Genomic DNA, 14,982 nt, shown 5'->3' with positions numbered 1-14,982 from the left:
GTGGGTGGTAGCATCTAATTTTAAATCTTGAAATGGAAGTCTTGGCTTCTGTCTGACCCTAATACTGAGACTCTAGAAGGAATAAACAGACATCTACCAATGGAAAGTACCTCTGGATTTTCATAAGGTTAAGAGTTCTATTTTGTCATGTCTGTTATTGGAATTTCATTATGTCCTCTAGGACAGATTTTTTTTTTTTTTTTTTAAACCGTAACAGGATTCAGCACTATAATTATGGAGTCAACAGTTATGGTTACAGCTTTAGAGTTAAGTGACTTGATTTGTTTTCCAGTAATATCAAGGATTCAGTGTTTCTGCTCAGAATATCTTCTTCAAAATCACGAAAAAAATCCATGGCTATAATAGAAGGCACTTTCTGAGAATTTATAAATAGATCTTTTCTGTTCATTTATGAATTTAAATGAAGATAAACAAATTTTGCAGCTAACTGTTCATCAGCTACCAAGTACTTTATTTGTATTGTATAATATTTGTACAAGACACTCATTAAACATCCTACGTGATTAAAATTCATGAACTTTTTTTTTAATAAACTACTTGTGACTTTTAAAGGCATTTTTCAATGCCATTAGTCATCCTATTTACTCTTTCTTAGATCCTAATATTCTACTAGAGAAAATAACAGTCATCGCAGGTCTCTTTCAAAATGACTGATGATTCCTGTTTGTGTGAATGCAACAGAGGCACTTTGTTCTTATCAAAATGGCAACTGCCTCTATTGTGCTCCAGCTAAAGGAATTCCGTAGTATTTATAAAGTCTGTCCATGGCAGTCCTGCTGAAAGAGGACAAGTCCTCACAAGTGTCTCAATAAGCAATCATTTTATGAAACAAGCAGATAAGCATTAAGTTATAGAAAATAATGACAGTTTTTCCAGGGTTGTTTGCTGGGTTTTTTTAAACTATTTTATGTTATGAAGCCTAGTTATCAAATGAGACAGATAGCAAATACCACCATCATGACAAAACAACAACAAAACCATGTCCTTTAAATTATTTAAATTCTCCTCTACAAGTATAGACACAATTATGTACTCATCATACTTACAAAAGTATAATAAAGAACAGAATTAATTTCCTATACTTTTATCATGTATTATCCTATCTATTCTGTTTTGCTTTCTTTACTGTTAACTCTGTACCTCCTGAGCTAACAGTAAGTGTGATGAGGATATTTACACATTTCTGTGGTGCTTTTGACACATTAGCAATATACATTCTCAATGTTGATTTGATTCCATTTTAATTGCAGAAATTGTAAAACTCTTTATATGTACTTTTTTTTTTTTTTTTTTTTTTTAAATATAAATGACTATGTTACAAAGCTATTGATTTCTTATTTTAAAAGATAATTCCTGATTTGGGGATTCATATAATGAACAAGCCAATTATTTTATACTCAGAAATATTGACATACTGACACGTACCTTGAGTTTTTCTAAGTGATCCTGCAGAGAGTCAATGAGCAGATCCCCCACTGGCTGCCAGGATCCCTTGAACACTTCAGCCTGGCATAGTTTGAGGTCCAGCTCGTCCATTGCCTCTTGAAGGCTCTGCAGTCTTTCAAGAGCATCATCTATCTTCTTTTGCCAATCAGCAGACTGTAGATTCAGCTTATCCCACTCAGTTCTGACCTCATCTGCTTGCCTTTGGAGAATTTTAGTGACATTGTGGGCCCTTTCCTCAGGTGACAGCTCTAAATGTGAAAGTCAAGAGTCTTTTAAGAAATATTCTGTCTTACAAGAAAAATAATTGCCATACTGTTAAGTTCAAAGCACAGTAAAAAAATATTCATAACCAAAGACACCTATGAAATTTATTTTATTAATGTATTCTCATTTGAAAATGTCTTAACAAATTTAAATCTTGCCACCATACAGATCACCAAAATACGCACTTAAGCACATAAAGGCATTTTAAAAAATGCGAGGTGTAGCTAAAAGTTTGTCATCAACTGTGTCCTGATTCAGCAAAACACTTCTGCACATACATAAATACTAATCACTGTGAACCTTTTGCTGCAATTGAGTAGATTTGGGAACTTCTGTAGTACTGAGACTACAAGCTGAATTTTAGGTTAAATTGCAGCTTTCAGATCTCAGATGGGCCTATAGTTATAGATAGGTCCTGAAGGTTTAAAGCCAGTTTCAAAATCTGCTTATAAATATGCATGTCTATTTAGTGCCACAGTGTTTAGGAGGATCACTAAGGGTTTCTTTCATCTATATTTTTAGCTTAGTTTCTGAATACTGACATTCAGCTTGGAGTGTAAAAGGAATACTTTCATAGCGGCTGGCAGAATTTATTTAATCATCGCTGATCATCACTGATCTTTCCAGCAATGTGTTATTACCCTGCTCTTTCTTCAATTACCTCTTGGTTCTGGGTAGACCTTCTCCAGTACCTCCGCAGGCTGCTCTGCTGAGAAGATTCTCACAGTCTCAAGCGCACTCCTGATAACAGGTTCTTTTGTTTTCAGCTCCCTCTTGAAAGTCTGAGAGATGAAACAAAATTATTGTAAGTGGATATATAATGAAATACCAAGTGCTAGCCCTTGTTTTCATCAATTTAAGAACAAAATTTCCAACAAGAGCTTCCATGGCTGTATTACAAGTAGCTACAATAAAAACAAAACAAAAAGAAAGAAAGAGATAATCAGCTCTTGCTTAACCTGAAATCACATTGTATTCAAAGGAGCAAATGTACTGCCAGCATGCTGCGAACAACCCACGGTTGCTGATCAAATTCTCGCTGTGAGAGGGATCCTTTTCATTGATTAGCATCAGGGTCAACTCCAGAACCAAGCTGCAAGGCGCAAGGCTTCGACTGGCTCTGTATTGGACCACACCAGCATAGCTAATGGTTCTTGAAAGCAGGATTTACCAGAATGTGAAGGAAAATCTAGTGTGTCTCACCGCTATCGCTTTGCTACTGCTGCTGGCAACTGTTATATTATAAGGAAGAAAAAAAAAAAAAAAGACCTATGGATATTGACATGTTAACCTGTAACAATTAGTAACAAAAAAATTCCAATGTATTAAATCGTAACGCTCTCCTCTAGCAGTGGTGTAGATGCATCTCTTCCAAAATTACATGAACTGAGATTTCTGAAATGTAGAATCAAGGCCCAGGTGAAAATTCAGAAATACAATCTAGCTTAGATGTAGGCATACACGAGTAAAATGAAAGGGCAGAAAGTAGTCCTTATGAAATAGTTAATTCCTAGTTGTGTTAATCAGTATTTATTACCAATTTCCATATCTTTATGTTTAACATTGCTCGGTGCTACATTCTGCTCCTTTCCAGATCAACTGCATTTCTCCCTTTCATCTCTTCCTTTCCTGTCATGCTTTTCAGCACCTGTCTCCTTTCTTGCATTTTTTTTCCTCTTTCCTGTTTGCATATTAAGTCCTCCTGCAACAGCTCCTTTTACTATCTCTCTTCTATTCCTTGGTTTTAAAACAACCATGAGTGAGATTCTCAAGGTTTTATTTGAAGTTTTGGTAGATTACTGAAACTATAGATATCTCAGAGGATTTTTGTTTGGTTGGTTTTGGTTTTGGTTTGTTTTCGTTGAAGACAATTTAAGATTCCATTAATCTGAATCCAAATGTTCACTGCACAAAAAAGCAGGTGAAACCTGGCCCGTGGGTTGCACGTTCCATTGGGTCTTTTGCATGTTGTATTGAATTTATCTAAATGGTCCTTACCACTGTTTTATTTCAACATTTTCTTCTCTATTTATGAAACAATATTGACTGCATGCTGTTTTCAAGTAGCATAGAGGTAAAACATGCAGATAATTGTAGTGTAGTGTAACACAAAACACAATACTGCAAAAAGGAGAGCCATATGCCATGGGTGGAAAACAGATATTTTACTCCAGGGATGAGAAAATTCTTTTTACAACACAGGCATTATACAGGCTTCTAACATAATAAATTCACCAATTTAGTTAAATTAATTATTAAACAAAATTTGGGTTTCTATGCAAACTAACAAAAGATTATAAATTCAGTATTAAAAAGTTCATTACACTTTGAATTATATTTGAGATTAAATGCTCTGTACAGGAAATACCTAACAGAACTAATAATGAGAATCACACCTGCAGTTTATAATATGAGCACTCACAGCTAAAAAATTCTCAATACATTTCAGTAAAGTAAACTTAAGGACATGACTACATTGTTCAACTATAAATAATTAAATAAACTTTGTATTAAGTGGTCAAGAACTGATCATAAGGTTTGTAACTGTGAATCAGGAAAACCCGTAGGCAAAGTGTGCTTTCTTGAAGGAAAGAACAAAGAAAAATTGTTCATTTTGTGTCATGGACATCAATGGGATTGGGATCCTTTCACAAAGTATATCTGCTCTCAAAAGGAAATCTATCGTTTGATTAATATCCATGATAAAGGTTTTAAACAATCATGTTGACCCTTAAGAACCCACCCTGATTTTCACAAATAAAGAAGAGTACCGTATATTTACAAGTAAACCACCATTGGACATTGCTCTGCATAAAAACTGAGTGGGGTTACTCCAGGGTTAAAACTCTTTAACTTAGACATTTTTAGGTTTAGAAATTTCTATAATTCATACTTGACTTGTGCATGAAGTGCAATGGAAAGAGGAAATATAATAAGCCTTTTTCATGCCTCCAAATGAGGAAAATCGAATCTATTCCTTTAATTAGCCTTTGTGCTCACATGACATCATTCTGCCCCACTAGGGTGGCAGGTCTGCAGCTCAAGGAAGCCAGCAGGTAGCGTCGCTTAAAATGTTCCCCCATGGACCGTGTGCTTTGCCCTTATCTGACGGTGCTAAAAGTGACATCAACAGTCATATTGGTTTGTAAACATTACACTTTATAACAGCTTAAAGATATAATATGCTTTATAAATGTCTCTGAAGAGAAATTATTTCTCAGAAATGTCTGTGCCCAAACCCAATCAAACAGGAGGCACAGGCACAAAGGTCTGCTCTGCCCACGCACACCAAGAGCAGGAAGGAGTCATAGATATTCCAGGGGACCACAGAACTGCGCCAACTTCTAGGCTATTTGAAAGCCAGAAATGCCTTTGAGCTCTGTATTTGGGAATGTACTGCTGCACGGAGTGCTGCTGCTGTAGTCAGGTCAAGCCTAGCTACGTACATGTACAAACAACGAGGACACAAAATACCTTCTTTCAGCTTGTACTGCTTTTGCATAAAACTATACCAACCAAATACACCTAGTGGTGTTATATTTCCAAAAGAGGTTTAAAGCCACATTGCTCCAATATCCCCTGTGCAACAGAACAAGGATGACATAATCAGCTATGCATACCGCATCCCATAAAGTGTGTGAGCAGGAATCATTGTATCTATCTTCTCAAAACAATACAGAAATGCTGATGGGAACGTTCTGACTTTGTATATTTTGCATTTAGTCACAAACAGAAAGATTCTCTTTTATTAAAGGAAAACAGTGAGCTGATGTGTTAAATGTTTTCTTTTCCAACTTTTCCATTCTGGATGTTGGAGCTGCTGGATGCGATTACAGTCTGTAAATCCTGAGGTTTAGAATTACACAATATGGTGTTAAGATCTATTTACAATTCTCATTGCCTTCCCTAGTTTTGGTCTGCAGAATTCTACTGAGTGAGTTAAAATATGTTTCAGTATAAGAAATTTCAAAAGAAGAAAATGAAAAAAACATGAGACTGAAGCAGTAGCACAGAACAGCATTAAAAATAATGAATGCTCATTTCATGCTAACCCATACCAAAAAATGTTCTTACTGTATGAAGATAAAGCCAGCTGTTCTGATGAAAGTTTTGTTGTGAAATATGTACACGCTTCCAATAAAAATCATAAGTAGCAATAAATGATATTTTCTCTTCTTTTTGGGGAAAAAAAAAAAAAAAAAAAGAAGAATTTATCTATCTAGAACCCTGACCCTGACAAATACATCTTTATAATAAGCAGACCATCACTGAAAGCAGAATTAGCCTAAATGAATGTCTAATTTACAGCTAATGATTTCAGGCTAATTTTATCGAATTCCTTAACTTCTTCCCCACTTCCTGGTTACTGTAGAGGAAATCGAACGTGCATAATGTATGACCTGACAAAAAACCAAGCAAACTACTTTATTTAAGCACCTCTATTTGTCATCAACACTACAGCAGTAATGACATTCTGTCCACCATTTTAATAATGCATATATTGATCAGCTTATCTCAGAACTCCACTACGTCCTCATGGGTGTCCTTAAATCTCCTTAGATGGAGAAACACAAATTGTTTAAACTGAAAGATGAAAATATAATAAGAGAGTTGTATTAGTAAAACTAACATTAATCTCTGTTATTAGAAAAGCAGATATTTTCCTTGTAATGAATTTTAAAGAGAAAGGGTACACTTAAATTAATTCAAGATGTTTCCCAACCAGAATGTTTTTTAAAAATGAGGTTTGACTTCAATTTTGAAAAGTAGGTATCGATTGTGCCAGCAGAAAAGGTTTTTGTTTTGAAGTGGGAATTATACTCCTTCTTAGGCACTGTTGCTATAGATTTCATGTGAAAGAGTTTTCCAGGGAATTGTTAATATTTACCTTCTAAATTCATAAATGTTATTTATGCTGTTAATAAAATTACTACACAGAAGATGTGGCAACTCTTAAAAGAATGAAAGAAAAAGCAGGCTATCTGCATGATGCCTATGTTACTTAACTGAGATTAATGGCAACATGTACATAGCTATTAAGATGATTTCGATAAAACATTATTATGACAGTAAAGCAAAGCAAACTGTAAGATAATTAAATAATGTTTTGATGAACAGCAGTATTTTTTATCATTGACTAACACCCCCCCACACACACACATATTCTGAGACTTTGGTGTAGACACAATTTCCTCAGATGCCAAAAACTGTCAAAATGGCCCACTATATATATATGAGCCTTGTCTAAAAAGCACCTCAGATTTATAATGCAACAATGATTTTGACTGCATGGATATCTCTTTTCTCAGTTGAGTTCAAGGTCTCCTCTGGCATAGATTCAAGCATTTGAAATTGTCATCTGGATCCTACTCTTAAAATTTTTAAAGCCAATCTTAGCAACTAGGAGCATTCTAATGATAAGACCCAAATTCTTTTCTTCTCTGCTATGAATGTCTGAGGTATTCCAGATGGTCTTCTAAACAACAGAGAGGTTAAATATGTTTGTTTTTCTTTAAAGTATATCCTTAAGGGGGAAAGAAAAATAAAAATCAGCTTGTAACACTGCTTTAGAAAAAGGATTCAGGCATAAAATCGTGTTTTTATTCATCATGCCATTTCTCAATGGCAATCAGTAAAACTGCTTATAAATGATGTTCTCCTGCCGAGGCTGTTTCCTTTCTGCAGTGAACTTACCTGGGTTCACTTCTGGCTTTATTTGGCAAAACCAATTCTTCACAGAAGGAAAGACATTGATAGAGGAAGACCAAAGCTGGAAGTGTGGGTCATTTAAAAGATTGGTCAGATCAGGTAGAGACTTAGCTTGTTCACTGAAGACTGATTTCCAGAACTGACATTCAGGAGAACAAAATGAACCATCAGCAAATTCTTTTTTTTAAGACCAAAATTCAACTACTCTTTACTTTCACAGCCAACACTCTGAGAGCTAAGTTTTCTTCTTAAGCAGGGACCCAAAACTCTTGAAAAAAGCAGCTTTCCAGTACTGTGCTCCAGTTTTAAGCTAGATACTTCTACATTTGTGGGGCAAGTCTTTTTAAAAGCATTTTTCTTCTGCTCAGAAATGAGCTAAGCTTTTCATTCAGATACAGCCTTTTTATATGTCTGCTTCTCTGAAAGAAACTTTTTAGAGTAACAGAAAGTCCACGGTGTCCAGGGAAAAAGAAATACAGTAGAAAAACTCCAAGCTGCAAACATTGATTTTGTCAAAGACAACTTGAAGTCGACAATGTTCTGCACTGATTGTTTTTCCCTCCTTCTCTGTAAGAGATCTTTGAAGAGCAGACAAGGTAACCTAATTTCAAGGATTATATTTTGTTCTTTTTTTCCACAGGGAATCAGAATACCTATAACTAGAAAGGCCTCACATTAAACTACAGAAGTGCTACAGAATGGGAAAAGGAAAGAAGCCATATTTCTAACAGGAACTAAAATGTTCTAGCTTTGATACTAGACAGGATGACCAAAGATTTGTGTCTGTGTATATCTGCATGTGGCAGAGAAGATAATCAAAAAGGAGAAGTGAGAAGGAGATCTATTTTGTAAAGTCACTTTGCACCTATTCATGTAACTTTACTTTATGCAACACCTCTCATCCCTATAAGTTTTAAACACTTCAGTTGATTGGTAAGTGAGGGGTCACAGTCCATCACTGAAGTCTTGCCACTTTTATGATGAATTCTGGGCAACTTCTGAATAGCTTATTGAACAATATACAATATTAAAATATCATGAGAAGTAATTTCTCTAGATGAAAAAATTATTTCCTCGATCTAGGAGGAAAAGTAATGTTATGAAATACTCAAATATTCAGATGACAAAAGTTTTGTTGTAACAATTCTACACAAATAGTTCTCTAAGTCTTGCTTTGGCTCAAGAGTTGCCTTTGGATAACGGTTTTGACTTAATGTCATGCTGAGTTAAGGCAACATCTATATTGTTTCTTTCATCCTGATGTTCTGGGTGGGCTTTAAAACTACTTTATGGAAGTTGCTACAGACAGCTGGCTAGAACAGACCTCAGTCATTTCATACATCTTAACTTTCACAGAGGGAAAGGTAAAAAGGGATAGTGGTGCTCCATAAAGTCATGGATATTTTGGCCTCTCTGTTTCTGTGATAATGCTTGAAGTCCCAGGTAAAGTTTTGTGAGAAAGACACACGCTACACATCACCTCTCCTGAAGGAAGACCTGGGAAAAGTGACCAAGCTGCCCCCTGCAGCAAAGCATTACATTATCTTAGAAAACCATTCTGCACTGACAGCAAGATGTGGGGGTTTTTTCATCTTTCTCTTTGGCTTTCCCAGCCATTAGGTAAAGACAGGCCCTTGAGAAACCATACTGCCACTACCTCCCATCAGTCTGCTACTGTAGACAGATGCCTGTTTGCCTACGCCAAAAGCCAAGCCTGCTTGTATATGATATTTCCAGACTTTTCACAAACTCAGGGTTCCCAATAACTTAAAGCAGCAAGATATGTCATGTTCTCTTTCTGAACTTGATCTTCTCACTACTTGTTCTCAAATGTGTCCTTCAGCACGAGGTAGGACAATCTATTAGAGCAATATTTATAATACAGCTACCTGATTTATAATACAGCTACCTGATGATTGGAGGTATTCCAGCTCCAAATTCATTTTATAGTACCATTTTACTTTTCTCCATTAAGCAATAAAATCAGAGATTTAGGAACTTCAGACAATACCTTTTGTGGCAAATTTCACAAACTGAAAGTTCCATATATGCAGCACAATGCTTTGAGAGGGTGATCAATGGCTTTGGAATATTCTCTTCTCATGGTAACAAGTTGTCTGACTGACCGTTTAGATTATTCAATAGAAAATACATTTTTTCGAAATAAAACTTTTCAGATGTCACACTAAAGTATACTTGGTCACCAAACAGGAGGAAAATACCTCCCATAATGTCATTATTTTAACTAAAGACTCATGTAGATGAAGGAGAGGAGAGCTAGAATACTACATCCAAGTAAATTCCAAGAAATGGAATAGTGTATAGTGGAGAAATGCCATAGTATAAATACTTATATTTCATTCCAATCAGTACAAAGATTTACCTTTTAATCATGAGAGGACAATATCTTTATATCAGTAAGTTTCTTTGCCCTTGATCTTACACTGTTCTCTGTAAAAAATACCCCAAACCTGACACTGTATTCCCAACTCCCTACCGAATCAGGATCTGTCCTAGTCGGTTGAGATCTGGTTTCTGTTATGGACATCTGTTAGTAATCGGAGCTTCTCAGATTAAAGTTTTCATCAGAAACTAACACAAAAGAGACAGAAGTCTCTTTTGGCAGGGCTAAAAGAGCCCTCTCCCTGGCAGGGCTAGCCAGGATTTTACGGAGTTCATATGTGACAGAATAGGAGTTGCTGAAGTTGGGTGTGCTATCCCAGTTACCTTTCACATGGTTCCCTATTCCTTCTCAGAACAACAGTTTCTCCCCATGTACTGCTTCATTCAGAAATTCTTCAGCTTTATTTTAGCAGGTCACTAGTTTCCTAATGGGTTTCCTCAAGGCACCACTAAAAAAAGCACCACTAAGGTACTAGAACTGTGATTTCACATTCAGACCTGAATAGACTGCAATGGCATAGCAAATTAAAAGCTGTTTACCTGAAAGCAGACTTTAGGTTAGCATCAGGGAGGTGTAAACTTGATTCAACACAGGAAACATACTTAAAACATACCTTTACCAAAAAAACCCCGTGTGAATCTTTTTAAGAATTATTCAGCAGTATTCTGCCATTCGGGGGGTTGTACATTTGGTCGTTTTTTAAAAAAACTTCCCGTATAAGCGTTGGATTTAGGTTCCTTTTTACTACAAAGCTTAGTCTAGAACAGCCCCCATACAATGCTCTGCTATTGCCTTTCTATACGAATTCCCTAATTAAACTAGTATGAGCCATAGACGGTTACAGTCAGTTATCACAATAGTTTCATGATGGACACAGTTGTGCATTAGGGCTAATATCAGCTACTATTTTCACAAATGTTCCCCCAAATCAATAGCAAAATAGGGTTTCAAAAAGTAAACATGAAGTTTAAATGCCTGATCTAGAAAAATCTTCAGAACTACTTATTTAATCCTCAAATATTAGGTTAGTATTTGTTCTGGCCACAAAAACTAGCTGTCTGTGACAGGTCCATGAAAATGCTGTGTTACTTTTCAAAACAGCCAAGCAGCTGGTACTAAACAATCCCTTCTCCAACAGGCTGATTTTCTAAGGTATGTTTGAAAATCGTAGCTAGTAGTCTCATGCAAGACGTTCAGTTTTCATTGTCTCTAAAAAGGGCATCTTACTTTTTCCAACAAGGACTGCTTCATGCAGCACTAACTTGTAAAACAAAAAGCAATGATAGAAAGATTGTTTAAAAAAAAAATCATACCCTATGAATATCGTTCTGTTTCTGCACAGTGGGAAGATCTCCACCAATGGGTGCTTGCTGTTTTAATTCATCCTCCTTCAATTGCAGCCATGCCAAAAGTTCCTGAAGAGAGAGATGTAAACGCTTCCACTGGTCTGTACTGGCTTCCAAATGGGATCTGAAAGCATGTGTTAAATATAAGATATATTCAGGCACAGTGAAAATAAAAACCAAATTGTACAAGCTTATTTACTGAGAAAGATCCTAGTGTTTCATTAACTTAAAATTTTTTACATAGATTCAGTAGCTTTGAATTAGATCCTGGCAACACTGCTTTAAATTTGGTTGCACATTCCTGGCCTGAAACATTAATTCTTTTCCCATCTCTTGATTGGTTTTTTTTTTTTAGCTTTCCTCTTCAGCAGTGAGTAATAACTGTGTTGAATTGTCAGTCTCACTAAATGTGCACAAATATTATGCAGGACTAGCATGAGAGTAACTTAGTCATCACTCTGGATTACTAGGAGATTAATTAACTTAAATGTAGACAGTAATTTTCAACTCAGAGAAGAGCAAGCATTTCTCTAAACCACTATGCAAACTGTTCAAACTCACACAAGATTCATGTGGTTGCTCACCTTTAAGAGAACAATGTCATCCTTTCCCCAAAAAGTCATGTAGAAATTGTTAAAGCCAATAGAATCCCCTTATACTGCCCAAATGTCTGTGCCATTTGAACAGAAAAGTGAATGAAACTAATTGAATCACTGGAAACGTTAAGAGACAGAATACTGCTTTGTGCAAATAAGGTCTCCACCATAAAGACATATTCTAAATATTTCACCTGTGTGTGTCTAAATGTGTTTTTTTAATACTGGGATCAAGTATTGAGCTACTAATTTTCAGCAACTGTTTTCTGTGGAGAGAAAATATGTGACTGAAACATCACGGGACTGATCAAATCTTCTGTTTTGTTTATACCACAGATAAAGCACACTACAATTTTTACTTTCTAGACTTATGTATATGCTGGTTTTTAATTGCTAGTTGGGAAGAAATTCCTAATTCATTTCCAGGTAACATAGGAATTCCTCTTAGTAATTCAAACCAAAAGCAGTATTACTTAACAGTAAAGTGATAAAATGTACTGGAAAATAAAGACAGATTTTCTTTTATTTCATATACTTTCTGTTTAACTTCCAGCTTTGTTCATATAACATTTATCTTCTTTTCCAGTAATTGCACATAAAATCACACATTTTCTGACAGTGAAAATTCTACTCCCATACCTCATATGGAATGGTCTATAAAGACATGCGATAAATATGGACTCAGTGTTTTGCAGACCTTATTACTCAGTTTGGATATGGAAATGAGGAACTGCTGAAGGTAAGGACAGTTCTATTTCTTTAAATCCTCTATGGATCCTGTCTTCTTTCCAAGCTCTCACACCAGGTAATTGGAGTGGCAAGGAAAGAGAAAGGAAAGGGACAGAATAGCCACAGGCTGACAGAAAGCTCAGCTGCTCTGGTATGTGAGCTGATGGAAAATTTTCTCCTTTTTCAAACTTAAAGGCTACGTGGGAGGGACACACATAGACCATGCTGCCTTTTGATCTCTGCTCTCACAGGGCAGCTGTGGGCTGGGGCGAAACTGCAGGCAGTGAAGGCTGGGGAAGCCCCCGGATGCCTTTGAAAGCAGTGAAGAGGGAGAGAAGCAGGGATGTTGTATGGGAAGTTGCAGGAGGTGACAGCCGGAGCAAGGACCGCATGGGCTTTTGGAGGGGACACAGTCAAGGAGCTAAGTTTCTGAGTCAGGTTAACTCCTGTCTCCCGTGTTTATCTCAGCAAACGCAAGCTTCCACCTCCTCCAAAGAAGGGCAGCAACTGGAGGCAAACACTAGGGTCTTCACTTCTTCCCTGCTTCCCCAGGTCTGGCTTCACAGGGAAAAAGTGCAAAAAGGATGACCCAAAGCAGTTTTGTTACTGCTGCTGTGCTCTGACCTTCCCCAGTTTGGTGAATGCTTTTCTGGAATCCGTCTTGTTCTGCCCTTCCTTCAGCTTCGGGAATATACATTTATGTGCGTGCATGCTAGTGTACATTACACGCATAGACTGATATATTTCTAACTGTGTTCGAGCTTGTGCAGACAAAGCAGATAATAGGAAAACAGCTGTAAAAAATGAGGCCAGCAACTTTTAAACCAAATGTCTTAGAAGTTAAGAATTGTTTCTTATCCTAATCATCAAGGTGTTGAACACCTTAAGCCTTTTATTTTAAGCAAATATTTTAGAGACGTGGTCTGTTGCTTTGAACGTTTAATGCAAGAAGTCACTGTGATATAACCAGGGTTACTATTTCTGACTCGATTAATAGCAGCGATACATTACACTGCAAACAATGAAAGACAGGAAGTGCCATATATTCAATTACTGATATTTGGAGAACTGTTGTCTGAAACATCGCCGCATTTGGGCCAGTTCATTGGTAAGAGGCGTGCGAAGAAAAAAATCTCAGAGAGACCTTGAAGGGTTATAGCCTTCTTTTGCTCCTCAGAAGAAAACAGGAGGAATGTGTCTCTCTTTCTTCGGCTACTAATATCTTTTCAACCTCACATCTTTCATTTATTTTTAATGATTGATGTTATGAAGATGGCTTTTGTCATTACACAGACTGACGCCCCTCAGGGCCTGAGCTGAAAAAAAGCTAATATTTCATACATTACTTCGAAAAACACTTCTACCTTTTGCTGCCCTCTGAACTACCTCCAAAACACAGCAAGTGAGCAAATGAGAAAATGCCGGAGACTGAACGCAACAGAGCTTTGTTGCCTATTGTAAAAGTTGTATTTCTGAAGAGAAGCCTCCTGGACAATTTCTTCTGAAAAGACATCTTCAGCCCATTGAAGCCTGTACCTCCACTTCACCATTTGTAACATTACCATTTATTATATTTTTCCTCGCAAGGAGAAGTTTTTCCTCTCATGACACTACCTGTGGATTTCTTTTCCTCCTGGATTTTATTTGGCAATTCTGTCCACTCTCCAGACAACAGCTGAAATCTTAAATAACATGTATTCTCATTTGCAAGGCTATTCTTAGTTTTGCACTGGAAATAGCAGACTTAGAAATAAAGCTTATCATAAATATAGGTTGTTTAATCATTTTCTTTCATGACTCATTGATAAGTCATAGCCAGCGCTAGAAAAAGCCTGCATTTAGAGTGGGGTACAGTTACTGTTTAAACATGCTAATCTCTCCTTCTGTAATTACAAAACCTCATCATATGTCTCAAATCCTAATCCTCTACTATCACTTTCACACCAAAAAACTTAATCATTCTTACAAAGTTAAGCCAACATTCAAAATAGCCCAAATAATTTCAAAATGGACAAAAATAGTGCTATCAGAAACACAATTAAACCTTTTTACTGTCAAAACGCAGCATTCCATCTTACACGCCAACTGTAGGCTTTCGCTGACGTTCAGGTCCTACCTAATGTTTAGAGATTTCTTCCTAAGCTCACTCCATCTGAGGTTCATGTTATCCAGCCGTCTCTGCAACAGGGCTGCATCCTCAGAGCCTTCCAGGGACCTCAGGATTTTCTGCCCATTTTCATCCAGGTTGTGAAAGATGTCAGTATGAGTATCGATTTCCGCCTGTAGTTCCTATGGAAGCAATAGAAAATAATACGTGTGATTTCTTACAAAACTGTCACTTCTCGAAAGAGTGGAAAAATCCTCAGTGCAACACAGAATTAGCACGGATTTTGATTACTCCTTTTATGACAATATCGCGCACTGTATACACAGGCCACGTTTCCCTTTCACAAGAAGGCCGTTTGCA

At 36.6% G+C, this 14,982-nt stretch overlaps 1 protein-coding gene across 20 annotated transcripts in view; it reads right to left on the bottom strand.

Moving 5' to 3' along the window:
• Positions 1–14,982, bottom strand: part of DMD (dystrophin) — a 1,191,992-nt gene that overhangs the window by 187,632 nt on the left and 989,378 nt on the right. For all 20 annotated transcript variants that reach the window (XM_049835325.1, XM_049835324.1, XM_049835302.1 and 17 more), the window contains 4 exons: positions 14,632–14,804; positions 11,158–11,314; positions 2,393–2,513; positions 1,447–1,715 (listed from right to left, as the gene is read on the bottom strand). In XM_049835325.1, coding sequence (XP_049691282.1) covers positions 1,447–1,715; positions 2,393–2,513; positions 11,158–11,314; positions 14,632–14,804 — 720 coding nt within the window. The remainder of the gene's footprint in view (positions 1–1,446; positions 1,716–2,392; positions 2,514–11,157; positions 11,315–14,631; positions 14,805–14,982) is intronic.

The sequence above is a fragment of the Accipiter gentilis genome, chromosome 32 (assembly GCF_929443795.1).
Source record: "Accipiter gentilis chromosome 32, bAccGen1.1, whole genome shotgun sequence".
Classification (NCBI taxonomy): domain Eukaryota; kingdom Metazoa; phylum Chordata; class Aves; order Accipitriformes; family Accipitridae; genus Astur; species Astur gentilis.
The sequence above is the reverse complement of the archived record's forward strand: the minus strand, read 5'-3'. Positions and strand labels throughout refer to the sequence as shown.